Source organism: Theropithecus gelada, chromosome 2 (genome assembly GCF_003255815.1).
Source record: "Theropithecus gelada isolate Dixy chromosome 2, Tgel_1.0, whole genome shotgun sequence".
Classification (NCBI taxonomy): domain Eukaryota; kingdom Metazoa; phylum Chordata; class Mammalia; order Primates; family Cercopithecidae; genus Theropithecus; species Theropithecus gelada.
The window spans coordinates 163,481,362-163,497,307 of NC_037669.1; the positions used below are offsets into that span (position 1 = coordinate 163,481,362).

General features: G+C 39.2%; 1 protein-coding gene across 1 annotated transcript in view; it reads left to right on the top strand.

The window, feature by feature from the left end:
* Nucleotides 1-263: 263 nt before the first annotated feature.
* Nucleotides 264-15,946, top strand: part of PLCL2 (phospholipase C like 2) — a 200,040-nt gene continuing 184,357 nt past the window's right edge. The window contains exon 1 of the mRNA XM_025377645.1: nt 264-665. Coding sequence (XP_025233430.1) covers nt 339-665 — 327 coding nt within the window. The 5' untranslated portion in view covers nt 264-338. The remainder of the gene's footprint in view (nt 666-15,946) is intronic.

The window sequence follows — 15,946 nt, forward strand, 5'->3', positions numbered from 1 at the left end:
GGGGCGTGTTTTCCTTCCCCAGGTGCCGGGAGCCGGGGCTCCGCCGGCGCCCGAGCTGACTCGTCTCTCTCTTCTCTCCGCTGCAGGAATCTTCCGATAATTCTGCCGCCGCGACTTTAACCGTGCACAAGGCGAGAGCTCGAAACAAACATCACATCTAAATTAAAAAAAAAAAAAAAAAAAAAAAAAAAAAAAAAAGCGGAAGAAGCGGCCGAGGCGGCGGCGGCGGGAGGAGGAGAGGAGGAGAGGAGGAGGGGCCGCGCGCGGCGGCCCGAGGCGGCGGCGAGGACGCGGGGACGCGAGGACGCGGCTTTGTGCAGGCGGGTCGCGGGGCGCCCATGGCGGAGTGCGGCCGGGGGGGCGCCGCCGGCGGGGCCCTGCCCACCTCCCCGGGCCCGGCCCTTGGCGCCAAGGGCGCCCTGAAAGCCGGAGTAGGGGAAGGCGGTGGCGGGGGAGGTCGCCTCGGCCACGGGCGGGCGCGCTATGACAGCGGCGGGGTTTCCAACGGAGACTGCAGCCTCGGCGTGTCCGGCGACGAAGCCCGGACCAGCCCTGCTAGGGGACCCCGCGGCGTTGCGCTCGCCCCGACCCCCAGCGCGGTTGTCTGTCCCGTCCCCCGGGAGAGCAAGCCGGGCGGCCTGCCCCGCCGGAGCAGCATCATCAAGGTAGGTGGGAGAAGGGCACTCATCGCCCACCGTCAGCCGTCCTTGGGGTCTGTTTTCCCCCCTGGGGGAGTGGTGGTGGAAGGAGGAAGCCCACTGCTAACAGGAACCACTGGAGCATGGGTGCTTGCGGTGGTTGAGCGGGGATTGGATGCAAATGGTATGTGGAAAGAATGGAGAGGTGATCCCTAATGTGCAGGGGGAGCTGTGCTCAGACATCCTCAATTGAACTTGGGGCTGTCACCTCTTCCAGGATTGGTCTGGCATTAGGGCCTTGTACCTGCCTGGGTAGGGCATACTCTTAGGTGTAGCCTAGTCTGGTTAACAGACTCCCTGTAAGATTTCTATTGTATCTTAAACACAGATAGGGATTATGTGAAATGTGAGAACGTTTTCTTAAAAATCCTAGGCGGCGAACAGAGGGTGAACAGGGATTATTTAATAGGTTTCTTCTGATCTGTATATAGTTAGTTGCCTCTTACAAATGTTTACACTTGGAGGGTGCAAAATCTCCCAGTCTCCGGTCACTAAGTCACAAAGAAAAATAGACTAGATTTCTGAACATAAATGCAGATTTCCGCTTTCTTAGGCTCGAAAGCTCTGAGAGATTACAGTTCCACATGATTTAATCTTTTTCCTTGCTGCAGTAGGCAGGCCTCCAGTTCTGTGGAAGTTCTTTTGGGCAGTTTGCTTGGTTTTGCTTGCACAGTGTTAGCGGAAGAAAGCCAGCGATTGTTTTGAGCATTTTAAACTCAAAAAGTGATATTAGGAACTCCCGAGTTTGTGTTGGTTTCATTCTAATGTTACATTTTGGTCCGCTATGTAAAAATACTTCTTGTGACGTGAAGTGCAAAAAAAACAAAAAGTTGATGAGCTAAGAAGAGCAGAGCCTTAGGCAAGACCAGCTCATTCTCAAGTTTGGAGCAAATGAAAACATTGCTTTCTGAAAATCAAGGAGCTATCAGGACAGGGAGCAGCAAAGCAAATTGACAGGCTGCACCCACCCTTCCTGTGGCTGATAAGTGGTGGGAGAGAGGGCAGAACGTGCTACAGTGATATCTGAAATTTCATTGGACCTACAGAAATCAAGTACTGTGAAAATGTCTGATGGTGTTATCAACTTATGCAGTCATCTAGTGAAATATACCATCTTGCTACTCTATGTAAGAGGCAGTTGTGAAACTGCATTTTGCTTTGTCATCTGTTTGCACAGTTTATGTCTGGGCAAGGACACAATTTGAAGGGCTTGGAGATCAAGTGTATTAACTACCTGCAGCACACACTTAGAGATAAACTAAGGAAAGTAAAGTGTCTTTTTGCTGCATACATAGCTTTTAGTGACTTACGTTTTCTTTTACTCTGTGGCTTATGTTTCCATGGATGTTGCTTTCAACTGTGCATGTTAATCCTATTGACAGAGTTATGTGACATTTCTGTTTTTATTTGTCATAAAATATTTGTGGTGATTTTGCATTTTGGTGTTAATAAAATTTGAGGTGAAAATTCCAGAGAAGATAGATACCAGCCTACCTAATTTTAACCAGTTTCTTTTAATTGTTTTGAGAACTTTTTGCATTAAAAAAAAAATCAAACTTTATTAGTGAGATTCATAGTGAGATTCATAGTGTAACTTACTGAATTACAAAAACGTTTGTTTTAATTTTACATTAATGGGCGATGAGCAAGAAGGATGATTTGTTAGTATTTCTGGTATGTGGAATTGGGAACTTGTCAATGGATATCATTTCTTCATTGAAGGCTCTAGAAGCACATGGGGGAAATGATTAATTGTTCAAAAATCACTGATTTTAGAAATGATATTGATAACTTACGTTGAATTCTGAAACTTTCAAAAATATTTTGTCATTTTTCTTCTTTGTAAAGAAGGCATTTGGCTTCTTGTTCACCAGTGTACCCCTAGATACAAAGTGCCAGGAACGTAGTAGCAGCTCAATAAATTGCTTATTGAATGAATGGAGAAAGTACATATTTTCTCTGAGTTCTGTTAATTTATAAAATAATTGTTTTTGGATTTACCAGTGTCATAGTTTGTTCATTGTATAGTACCTCCAAAGAAGGCTTGACATACTCCTTTTTCTTGCCTCTATTTTCACTTTGCATTTTCTTAAACTTTTGAAAATTATGGAAGTAGTGTTGAAAGTTGATCAAGACTGGGTTACAGGAAAGAGAAGATGTTATATTTAAATAGCTAACTACTTGGTATATTTCCCCTTGAATTGGTGCCTTGGAGCATCAAGATTTTTGGAATGTATTGTGGTATTTTCTGAAGATAACTTCCAGCATCAGGACAGTATCCTAATAGAAAACAAAGTCTTTAACATCAAATTTCATAAAGCAATGAATACTGCACAGATAGTTTTGTCATGTGAATGGCAGAAATTATGTTTCACTTTTGTTTTTTTTTTAAAAAAGAGAAAAAGCTAAAGCCCACGTGAAAAAGCAATAGTGACATGTTTCCATGGTTTCCTTCTTTTTTTTTTAATATAAGGGATGAATGCAGTCAGATGGTCTCTGAGTAGAGGCAGGAGTAGATTAGTAAGCAAGGTGGTAATTGGGGACTTGAGGGAATAGCAGGGAGTGAATGCTACCTGGGGAACTGAGGCCAGTATATATGGGGTCGTATTAGTTGAAATGTTGGGCTTCTGAACTGTGCTTCTCTCCTAGCTTCCATCTTCATTACAGTCTTGACATCCCTCTTTGATGGAGATCCTTAAATCAGAGGGAGAAATAATGGCCTAAATGTGATATTAGGTGGGCAAAGGAAAGGGACTGTTGCTAAAGTGCAGGGCATATGCAGAAATACACTGTAGGCTGACCCAAATCTTATTCCTCCTTTAAAATAATTGATTTGGTACTGCATCTGTTTTGTAAATGTGGTGTTGAGTAAGAAATTGTTGTAAAACCATATTTTCTGCCAAAATAGATGCACAGATCTATACTAAAAGAGCTCCTTGGTTATGTTAACAGTGTTGATTAAAATTCAGAGTGAGCAGCATTATAGAACCTTTTACAAATACCTTGAGATGATAAAGAAATCATGGAAGTCATCACCAGACTTTTCTACTTTTCCTTAGCTTATTGAAAATAACGGTAGACTTTTGAGATTATTTACAAAGGCCCATTACTGGATTTTAGAGAAGAAGCCATTATGTTTGTCATCTTAAGTAATCTAGTAAATGAAAACATCACTTTCATTTTCTCTTTCCATAATTGATTTCATCACTCTATTCAATATAATCTATGCTTTATTTTGAAACAGTTAATTTGGTTAATTGTTCAGATGGCATCCATTATTTGCAAATAGCTCAATCCTTGAATTCAAGAGCTTGGTCTAAAAATATGAAGTAGCATTTTAGGCCTTAGATTTCTGTTTAAGTTTAGAAAGAAATGAAGTTAAAATGTCTATTGCTGTGGATGATTTATTTTAGTCAGAACTAGTTAAATACTTTGGTTGATACTTTAAAAAATGAGGTATGATTTACATACAGTAAAATTCACACTGGTTTGTGTCCAGTTTTGTGAACTTTGACCAATACATTCAGTCATATAATCACCACCATCATGAAGATATAGGGCACTAACATCACCTCAGAAATCTCCCCCAGGTCTCTTTGTGGTCCTCATCCCCAGAAAATGGCAACCATTGATCTTTGGTTCTTTTTTAATCAGTAGGAAATTCAGCCATTGCATTATTTTGGTATTTAGAAGCAATAACAGTAGCCAACATTTGTTAAACACTCACTACATGCAAAACACGTGAAAAGTGCTTACCGTAATTCTCTGACTTGGTCCTGTGCTAACCACAGAGACAGGAGGAAATCAGAGTTCAGAGAGGTTAACCCCGTGCCCCAGGTGCTGGAGCTACTTGTTGTATCCTGCTTGGGTATGGCTGTACTCCATTGCTTCCTCACATTGCAGTGGCAGTTTGAATTTTCTGTGTAGTCAAGGCAGCATCAGTGACTTGGGACCTCGGATTTGATTGTCCTCTTTAAATGTAGGAGATATTGGAAGAAGGAAAAGAATCTCTGTTTCTGCTGGTGGAAGAAGTTGGCAGATAATATAGCCAGGCAGCTGTTTAGTCACCTGTTGTGGCTGCTTGACCAGGGCTTGCAGCTTCACAGGGACCAATGGTCTGACCTTGCCCAAGGTGGCAGCCCTTATTTTTCTTAATGTAATTATTGCCATTATCATGGTATCTAGTGTAGGAGAAACACTTTTACTATCTTTATACTAATATGTTTACCTATGTCTTGACACTGAGCTCTCCAACATGGACAACAAGCAGCCTTTTCACATCTCTTATACACATTTAAATGAAATAAAAGTTTTATATGTGTCTTGGCCCATGGTTTAAATAAACTAGGCTCCTTGCAGGCAGAAGTTGGGCTGTATTTACCAGTTCTTCACAGATAACAAACACTCAGTAACCATTTTTTAATTGGATCTTAAAAATAATATGTGCATTTGACTTTACACATTTTTTTTTTGAATGGGGGGGAAACAAAGATACCATATGCCCAGCAAACCTGTGGGCACATCGTAAATAATTAAACAGGCAGTAGCTGGATAACAAAGTGAATTTGTCTGGAGAGATAGGGAGCCTGGATCATTTAGGTCAGAAACATCTAATGGCCAATCAGCAACTCCCCAATTTACTTTGTGCTAATACATTTTAGACCACACAAGATAACTGTTGAAAGACCAAAGCATAGTTGCTTGTTTTAGCCCGCTCAAAGAGCTTCTGTCACAATTCAGTTTAGGTTTTGAAAAGCACAGTATGTTAATTTTCATACCCTAAAATCTACTTGCTCCCTATGGCTTTCCTCCTTCTCCATTTTCCAGCTTCCCCCAAATGGTTGTATTTGATTTACATTGTTTTTCACCAAATCCAAATAGGCAACTAACAGGAAATTGTTTATTTTGTTAATTGCTGATTTCCGCCACTTAAGTTACTTTCTTAGAATGCTCTATCCCAGAATCTATTCACTTCCTTTTATAGTTCTTTGTGCTCTGCAAGGAGCCTAAACTAGAATGTTACTTACTTTCTTTTTTAATGCTTAAGTTACCCAGGCTTCAATATTCAACAAAATAGGGCAACATTATTTACAGCCTAAATGCAGATATAAATGAAGTATGAACATTTATAGTTTTTCTTCATACTTTATACTTATGTGTTCAAGAATAGATACTTCCTTCCTTCTTAATACTAAGTTTTGGATGCCGGTTATTTACTTATCTACCAGACTTCTGGATTAGTTTAACTTCTTTTCTGTTCTGTATTGGTGAGATTCAAATATTTTTACCAGTGGTCCACAGGATCTGCGACTGTTATGTTTATAAACTGCCTGCCCAGCTTTTTTCTGCTGATAAGAATGGTAAATTGAGAGGGTTGTGCTTAGCATGAGTGTCATTTGTGACTCAAACTGAAGTCAGAGCCACTAGAGCCAGCCACTATTCTTTGTATCAGAATAATTCCATAGCTTTAGGGTGCCCAAAGTGTATAACTCATTGCATTGAGCTTCAGCAACAATTATGTGAATGCTCCAGACTTCTGGCAGGACACTTGTACCCACCCATTCCAGAATGGCAAACCAGGGCAGGTTTTTAGGCCCTCTTAACATTAGCACTTGGTCCCGTTACTGGGGTAATTAGGTAAAATGTGTTTTAGCTAGTAATCTCAGCTGGGCTGCATCCTGGGGTCGAGGGCTGCCACCAGGCCATGTGTTGCATATCTGGATTATTCAGGAGGCAGAATAGTGGTGGGAACAATAGAAAGTCTGTAGTTAGGGGCTTGGATTAGATCCTGGCTTCCCTGGTTCCTTTCTTTATGGCCTTGGGCAAGATACTGAAGTCTGTATGTCTGGTTACTCCATCTCTAAAACAGGTAGAATAAAACCTCCTCTCATAGTATTGTTGTGAAGATTAAAAAAGATGATGTGTGAGCAGTGTGTATCACTTAATAAGCATTAGTGTGTTTTTCTGATTTTTAGTTTCTGTTATTTAGAGTTACCCTGAGATGAGCAAACTCCTTTAGAGAGATGAGCAGACTAACATGGCCATGCTTGTTTTGGAAGTTTTGTCTTTTGAAATATGCAGAATGTGCCTAGGGAAATTTCTCAGACATGTTCCATAGATGCTCTCAAGAACTGTTTTGGTGCCCTTCTAAATCTGATACCTCAGTACAGCTGCGCATACATGTAAATAGCCCCAACTATGAAATCAGAGGGTATTGAACATACAGTTTCATTGTGCCAAGCACCAACTGTCTTGCTTTGCCCAGGACAATCCAGATTTACATCTTTTGCTGTGACAAGATTATTAATAGTGCCTCCTTTAACTCTCAAAGGCATCTCATCTTGGACGATAAATAATATGGTCATACTTGTAATCTTTTCACAAACTGCCTTACAGCCTATGCTGGAGCGCCATGAGGTTCCCCTGTGTGCCTAAACTTAGCCTTTATGGTGACGCCTCTCTTTCCTCAGGTTTCCTTCTCTGTTAGTCATCTTTAAGGTTTTCCTCAGTTAACCACTTCCCAGTTAGAATGAATTATTTCTCCGCCTTCCAGCCACTACTCTCCCTGTATCTCCATACAGTCCTTCTGCCTCTTAGGCAACTACATCTTATTCATCCTGAATTTATGAAAACACCTAGTTTAATGTCTTGTGAAAAGTATGTGTTTAAGTATATATTTGTTGAATAAATGTGTGAATGGATAAATAAGGGGACAAGAATGAATCTTAGGAGTTGGACGAAGATGTTACTTAGACTTAACTCCAACTGGTTTTGATTAGATTATAAAAGTCAGTGGGATGTGTGCTTCAAAGAAGAAGTATATTCATGTACATAGTTTTGAAAACAAAGGAAATACCTTCATTTAAAGTTGAATCTAGGAATTTAGTTGATTCTGTAACTGTTCTGTAAGATGTTAATATAAATGATCTCTCCCTTTTGTGCCCCGAAACAAGAATAGGCCTTTGAAATTTTCTTTTGATTTATATTCTACTGTCAGAGTTTACAAAGGATGGCAAGAGAGCATTATTGTTTGCTAAGGGATTTAATCTCTTTTCTGGTATTTGGTTTCTTTAAGTGATACCTGTAGTTTTTGCTCAGTTTTTGTTTATTTTTGAGGAACTAAATTACTTAAACTTGATTGTCATTAATATTGGCTAGTCACATGGTATTCATTGGAAGTGCTATAAAATTAATAATTAGAAAGAAAATACATAAGGAATCTGGAGTACTGATAGAGTTGTACTCTATGACAAAACATCCCTCAGCATATTTTGTCACGTAATGGTAGAAATTCTGCCCTTTGTTGCAGTGCAAGGATTGAGTGAAGAAGAGATGCTAGGAGATGCTTTGTATGCATTATCTCATGCAAGTCTCACCAGAACCTGCAAGGAGACATTATCATTCTCCTTACAGACAAGGAAACCCATTCTACGAGGTTTGGGAATTTCCACGCAAGGTTAGAGGCAAAGGCAGCTGCAGACCAGGTTTGACTGTCCACGTTTTGAACTGCTCCATCACCCTCTTCCACTCCATCCTCTGGATTACTTTGATTTTTTCTTTCTTCTCCTACTTGCCCAAGCCATTTTGACTTCTTGATCTTAGCAATTTCTACCGGTACTAAAATAGACAACTAATTTTAAATGAGAAAAGTTTGGCTTTTTGTGGCCGAATCTTGCGATGAAACCAGTGTGTACCTAACCAACATGAAGCCATAGCCATAGTCCTGCCATCATGCCTCAAGTTTCTGTCGGATCCACAAACTAAGACCTTGTCCTTTTCCTCTCTACTCTCTGATGGATTAGAAATTCTTTAAGGAGGGTCAGTTTCCATTTTTGTTTCTTTTTTAACAAAAAGTTGATTTATAGTTCTATGCATTTTAGGGTCCTAGAAGGTAAAGCAGGTAACAATTAGTAGCAGTTTGTTTTTTAGGTGGGCTTCTTATGGTATCTATTCCAATTATTGTTTTGGAATTGTCAACTAATTATAGAATTTTAGAATACAGTGATACAACATATTACTGTGTAGTCAATATTCAGTATATTTTTGGAGTGTGCTAAATGTACTGATTTGGATATTGCAGATATTAACATCCCAGAAACCAAGCAGCTGGGTTTTAAAGTGATTAATAATGGAGATTCATGAGATTTTCACAGCGGAAAGAGATCATGTAAAATTCTTTTGTAGTTAGAGATACACAAGGCCATACTGATTAGTACATTTAGCTCCTAGCTATGGTTGAATTCATTTATTTGCATATCAGCATAACAGAATTGGAAAAATTTGTTATGTAATACTGCAGTATGTGAGTATTAATAGAACAAGATGTGGTCTTCTAGACAAAAAAAAATAGCTATTTTTTGTGAATTTGTTTTTTGCTATAGATAGCTGCATGTGTACACATGCTATACCTGTGTATGCATATACCCTGAAGACTGTTTATAAATAGTAAAGATTAAGAGCAAACCAAATAATGTAGTGGTAGGTTGACACAAATCCTGTGTCTCTCTCAGAGACTGATGGACTGATGGGTAGCAGGTGTATGCTCTTTAAGTTGAAAATGCCCAGGAGTGGGTAGGCTGTTTCCTATGAGCATTGCTGATGAAGGCTCTGTTGCTTTTGACCAATTAGTGTGGTCACAGAGGGTTAAGTGACCTCATTTGCAGCATCAGAATTACAAGCCATATGACTCTCTCCATATGGTTTCTTGCTGCCTTTTATTTTTTATTCTAAACTCTGATATTCTGTAGGCATAGTAAATGTATTTTTTCAAGTTATTTATATGGTTTAATGTTTATTATTGAAAAAAATAAAGGATATTGCTTAGATTTTTATTTCTGTCAATCCATGCTAATATCTTATATTAAATGCCAATAAAATTATTCAGATGTTTTCATATTGAAGCCAATAGAATTCCTGTTGAAATACTGGTTTTGAGAATGTCTTCATCTGTGGAGTATTTGTTGGTTTGTTGAAAGAGATCTGTATGCTCTTTCAAAGCTTTCCCTGGTTTATATATATTTCCAGAAATAATTTTCTATACATTAAAAATATTATTAGCAGTAGAATTATTGTATCATAGGACATGTGTATATTCAGCTTTAGTAGATACTATTAAGTGATTTTCCTAACTGGTCCAGCCAATTTACACACCTAACAGGTTATATGAATGCTAGGTGCTCTGAATGCACACATTTGGTATTATCAGTGTTTCTTTGTCTTTTTGCGTTTTGATTGTAACTATTGTGATGGTTATGTAATGGTACTTTACTGCGGCTTTTTGGCTGAATTTCTCTCATGGCTAATGATGTTGAGCACCTTTTTATATGTTTCTTGGCCATTTGGATATTCTTTTTTATGAAAATGCCTGTTCAAGTCTTTTGCCCATTTAAAAAGTCAGATTGTTTTTATTTAAAAAAAAATGGTATGTAGGGCTTAATTTACATTTTCTGAGTATGTGTTTTGTGATATATGTATATTCAAGTTGTTTATATGGTTTAATGTTTATTATTGAAGAAAATAAAGCATATTGCTTAAATTTTTATTTCTATCCATGCTAATAACTTATATTAAATGCCTATATAAGTATTCAGATGATATGTATGTTTTGTGATATATATATCACAAAAGACATTTTCAAGATGTATAGATACGTTGAAAATGCCTTCTCCTATTATGTTACTTGCCTTTTCACTGTCTTAAAGGATATATTTTAATGAATAACAATTCTTAATTTTAGAGAAGTTCAGTTTATCGATATTTTTCTTTATGGATATTATTTTTGTGTCCTTTTTCAGAAATGTTTACTTAGCCTAATTCTATGAAGATAGTCATTTATTTAACCACTAGAGTCTTATTGTTCTATTTTTCATGTTTAGATCTGGATTTTATTTTGTGTGTGTGGTGTGAGGTAGGGTTAAAGATTTTCTTTCCATATAAATATCCAATTAATTCAGTACCATTTATTTGAAAATAGAATCTCTTTCCCACTGCACTGCATTGGTCCTTGGTCCTAGATAAAGTGGCCATTTATGTGTGGGTCTGTTTTTGGAGTCTATTTTGTTATATACACATAAAGTCCTTATGTACTTACCACACTATCTTTCTGGCTAGGTATATACCTAACAGAAGTTACTCCATATGTATATTGAAAGACATTTCCAAGAGTCCTTAAAACAGCATTAATTCTAACAGTCCCAAATTGGAAGCAACAACTCAAATGTGTATCTTATAAAATAGCGTATCATACAGTGGTATTCCTTTTCCTATGAGGAAAAGGAATAAAGAACACAAACAGCAGATGACTACCCCATGCACTGATTGAGTCTCCCAACCATAATGTTAAGGGAAAGAAACCAGCCACAAAAGAATATATATTTTTGATTATACTTATATAAAGTTCAAAAGCAGCTGAACTAATTTGGAGTGGTAAAAGTTATAATAGTGGTTACACTTGGGAATAATAATTGATGGGGAAGCAAGGGACCTACTGGGTACCGGTAATGTTTGGTTTCTGCATCTGGTTGGTGATTCCAAATGTAGGTTCACTTTGTAAAAATTCATTAAGTTTTACACTTAGGATTTTTTTCTGGAAGTCTATCATATTGCAGCAAATTAAGTTTATTCAAACAATTAAATTGTGAGCATTAATCAAACTCAGATACCAATTGGTTACTTCTTCCTCCTGCACTATTTAGGGCTGTGCCTTTTACAGTTTTCTGCTGTCTGTGGATCAGCATGTGAAACGTTTCTGCTGCTGTGGACACTTGTACATGGTGAGACCTGCTAAAGCCCTGCACCGGTTGATGGCCTGGAGAGGGGTTGGGTGGAGAGAGGGGCAACTTGCTGGAAGAACCTGAGGACTGGATCTTCCTTGGAATATACTGAAATCACCAAAGTAGCTGGGCCTGGGTGGAAAGTTGGCACAGTAGTGAAGAGTGTGTTGGTCACTGTAGTCATCTTATACTGCAGGTGTGATTGCTTGGAGTTTTTATGATTTGTTCACTGTAGTTTTGAGCTTCAGGTGCATTTGAAAGTTTTAATATTTGAAAATATGCTGCTCATAATAAAACTTTGAGAACCACTCATTTGTGGAGCATCTGCTCTTCACATAACAGTTTTCTAGATAGAGCTTTTTGGTCTCAAAAGCAGTTAACAGACCAAAAACAGTTATTTAGGTATATGGACAAAACGGAGAGTTGTTTGATCACCACTGAGTAATAGCATACCTAGGATCTCAGGTTGTCGGTCAACAGAGAGTTTTAGCTTTACTGAACACTTATGCTCTCCAATCTAAATATTCTTTTGGGTAGGAAAGGAGGAAGGGAAAATAATAAATTTTCAGATGGGTCATTTTAAGACACTGGAATTACCTGGATTCTAAAACATAGTAATATGAAGACCCCACCTGGCTGCAATTGAATCAGAACCTCTGGGGGTTTCCTAAAGTGCCCTGGGAGATTTTCAAGTATAGCCAGGGTAACAACAGCTGTGAAACCTTTCTTATCCGTTGAGTTCTCGACTTCCCTGTGTAGCTCTCTTAGCTATGAGAGAACAAGCAGCTCCCGGAATCCTGCAGATGGTAGTTGGTGACCATGTGGCTGGTGGGGTGTAGGGGGCAGGATTAAACCTTAACTTGCCTCAGTGGAGTTTTTCTTTAAGGGAGTCGAGCTGTCCTTTTTTGGAGGGGATATAAAATGTCGATGAAGGGGAACAATTCCTTAGTCAAATTTGGAGAAATAGATTTTATATGTGAAAATGACAGTCTGCCCTGTGTGTCATATAAATGTATTTTTGATCTAGGTGAAGGTAAAAATTATGTCAACATTAAAAAAAAAAACAAACCCTGGGTTGGTTATTTGGAGCCTTAATCCCCCTGGATTAATCATCACTGTGCAGCTCCTAGTGCCTGTAGTTCCTGGCGAGTCCCTGGGCCCTTGTCCATCCCTCACAAGAGAAAATATATCAGTGTACCCATGGCATTCTGCAGCATGTAGGAGGAGCTTCCCCAGGAGAAATTGTCTTTGGAAAGCATAGGTTGACAGAGGCACGAGCACTATTTCTAGAGAGAGGTGATTGGATGTTTCACTTTGCTAAAAGAGTGTAGTAAAAACGCTCTTTACTCACAGAAGATTATAAATCGGCACTTGCCAGACAGGTGTCTGTTTGTAAGGGTGATTTATGCGGGGAGGATGTGACCCAGTCTGGTGATGCTCCAATGACCCTCCTGAGGGTGGGCTGACAGCCTGGGTTGGCACGTCATGACCTTTGTGTGAACGTGTACTTTCTGAATTCTAGAGCATTTTCCTCTTGCCATACCGACCTTTGCGGTAAGGAGGAATGAACACTGAACTCCTGAAGCATCTATAAAACACATTTTATCGGCTGCAAAGCAGTAACATGAAGATTTCAGTCATTACTTGTTTGTAACCTTAATTATACGGTGTGTACTCATTTTCTCCTCAACTGGACTGCACAAGTTATTAGAGGTTGTCATTCCCATTTATTTTTTTAGGTTGGTTTTTTTTCTCTTCCGCATTGACAAAGATGAGTCTTCTAGCCAAGAAGCTTGTGCCCCTCACTTGTCCTGAGTAGGCACCAAGGAAGAATAGTGCCCTGCGGGGAAGGCCAAGTCCTTGGAGACTCCTGTTTAGAGGCTGGAGAGGCACCAACAGTTTGGCAGCAGCAAAGTTTTCTGAAGCTGTCCCGCTCTTGATTGTGACCCAGTTGTTAACATATATGCCTTTGACAGGCAGTTTTATTTATATATTCTAAATGGGAGGCATAGTAGAAATGAACTTTAACATTCTTTGGGGAGAGAAAATCTACAACCTTTTTTTTTTTTTTTTTGTGGAACATTTAGTACTCAGTAATATTTACCAAGTGAAGACTCAGAGAGGTTTCCTTTCCTACAGCGTAATTAGCCAGATCTTCTTACCCATCTTCATTGTTAGGAAAAAAAGTATGGTTGAAAAAGATTTTAAAAATAGTTAAATAGCCCTTTTGTCCTAAAGAATAGCTGCCGGGTATGAATGCTACCCAGAGGGGTCTGGAAGCAAGAGAGTGAAACAGTGCAAGAGAAACAGGCACATAGCCACCTAGCGAACATTCTGCTGGGCTCCTTACTGGGAAGTTGGTGAGACGTGTGGCCTCTGTGGCAGTGGCCCTGACCTGTCCTCATCATTACTGGTTGCCAGACAGTAAAGTAAGACAAGGTGGAGGATGGCTTAGAAGATATCACCAAAATAACAGGGCTTCATAAAGCTCCTGTCCCCAGATACAGTTTGGCAACTCTCAGGGCCATCATTCCTGGGAACAGCAGGGGCCACAGGATCTATTATGTTCCAAAATGGCACTTAAAACCTTTCCACACCAGGTCACACATTGAAATTGATACAATTGTCTAGATAACATGAGGAGATTGCTTGGGGCCACAGGCCCCAACCAGCTGTGGCAGGGGTTGGAGGGTGGAGGGGGAGGGGGTTGCAGAGACCCATACCTTGGCAGGCCACTTGGCAGTAATACTTGGCAGTAATCACTAGTGCTGTGCTGGAGCATGCTTGTCAGGAGGTTGTGCTTTAAAGGTGGTAGAGTGAAGAACGGAGGAAAAATGAAAGGTACATTCAGCTGCAGAGTGCTATGTATCTGTCGCTGTCGAGGGGATGCCCTTTGCACCATGATTCCAGTGGCTAACTCACTTTAGTGGTGAGTTGAAGCTTGGCCTCAAGGCATGTCATGGAGCTGTAGCCACTGTGGAAACAATACTGGCGAACAGGTTAGCCTGTATATGGATGGAGCATCTCAGCAGGGAGAGGAACAGTTGAGCATCTACCTTCACAAGAGGACTGCTTTCCTATATAGAGAGGACTGTTAGTCCATCCTTGGGCTTTTCTGCTGTATCTAAACAGAGCAGACCATTGGGGTCATGTTTGAAAACAGCAACAACAGAGTATCAAGTAGGTACAGAGGCTGAATTCCCTGAATTTTTGTGCGGAAGTTCACACCAGAGACCTGGACACTAGTTGGAGAGCTGGCCTGTAGAGACCAAGAGCTGCAAGTTGAGAGTCATGAGTTCTGATTCGGGTCTGCACCTCTGCTTGGTTAAAGTGTTAAATGTGTCAAGAAGACTGTGATTTCTCCTCTTTTTTCTGTAAAAAGTGTATGAAATCTTGTCTGCCTGATTTCTTGTATGTCTTTTTGGGACCAGGGCAAGTACTTTTTGCATGACTGACATGGTAAGTAAAACCTGTGTGGATCTTGGGAAGAGCTCTTGGTCTGAATGAATCAGTTTTTGCTATTTTACTATTGATTTGATCTTTGTGTGAGAAAGATCTGTGCTGTTCCTGAAAATTCACTTATAAATCCATTAAAATATCCCCCCGTCAAAACACCCTAACAAGAAACTCTATCCTATTTTAGAGGGCACGTTTACTTTTTCCCATCTCTTATTTGAAATATTGTTTTCAATATTCCCTGCTTTGCTTTTTTAAATATCATGTTTTAGTTTTTTATTTTTATTTTGGTTCACTCTGGCTTTGGTTTAATTACCCTTTTAAATGGAAACATGTAACTGCAGGCCCAGTCCATCGTTTGTATTAGTTTTAAGCACTCTGAACTTGGGTGGGTTGGTCATGATTGTTTTAGTTGCTCCCGGAATAAGACTGTTGAGATCTTAATCTCAGAGTCTTGAAGGATTCTGTTACTGAGGTAGCAGCGACTGTGATACTAAAGAAAATAGCCTTCATTTTTTCTTCTAGACAGAGGTAAAAATTCAGAGAAGAATTCAAGGAGTTAGGGCAATAAGATTAATTTAAACAGTTATTTCTGTATGTTGTTTATTGTCACTAGACTTAAAAAGACAATAAAAATTTTAACTGATAAAATTACACATTATCTTTGTTTTCTTCATAGAGCATATCAAATTCAGATGAAAGAAGATATAAACTTTCCATCTAGCATGTATTTTGACTTTTAAGAAAATCAGTTAAACTCTCTATCTCACCGTGTTCTCTCTACAGTATATTGAAATAAAGCTATATGTTGATTTGCTCATTTCATTAGGATTATTATCCTAATGTTTTAAAAGGTTTTTAAAGCTCCTGAAGCAAGATGTTATAAAAATGCAAAAAACTTCATAACCAAAAAAAGTCTGGGAAAGTTCATTTGTATGCTAATAACAGCTCATATTTGCATAGCTCTTTTATCCCTACAAGCCAATTTTAACATCAACTCAGTGGGGTCTCACAATGCTC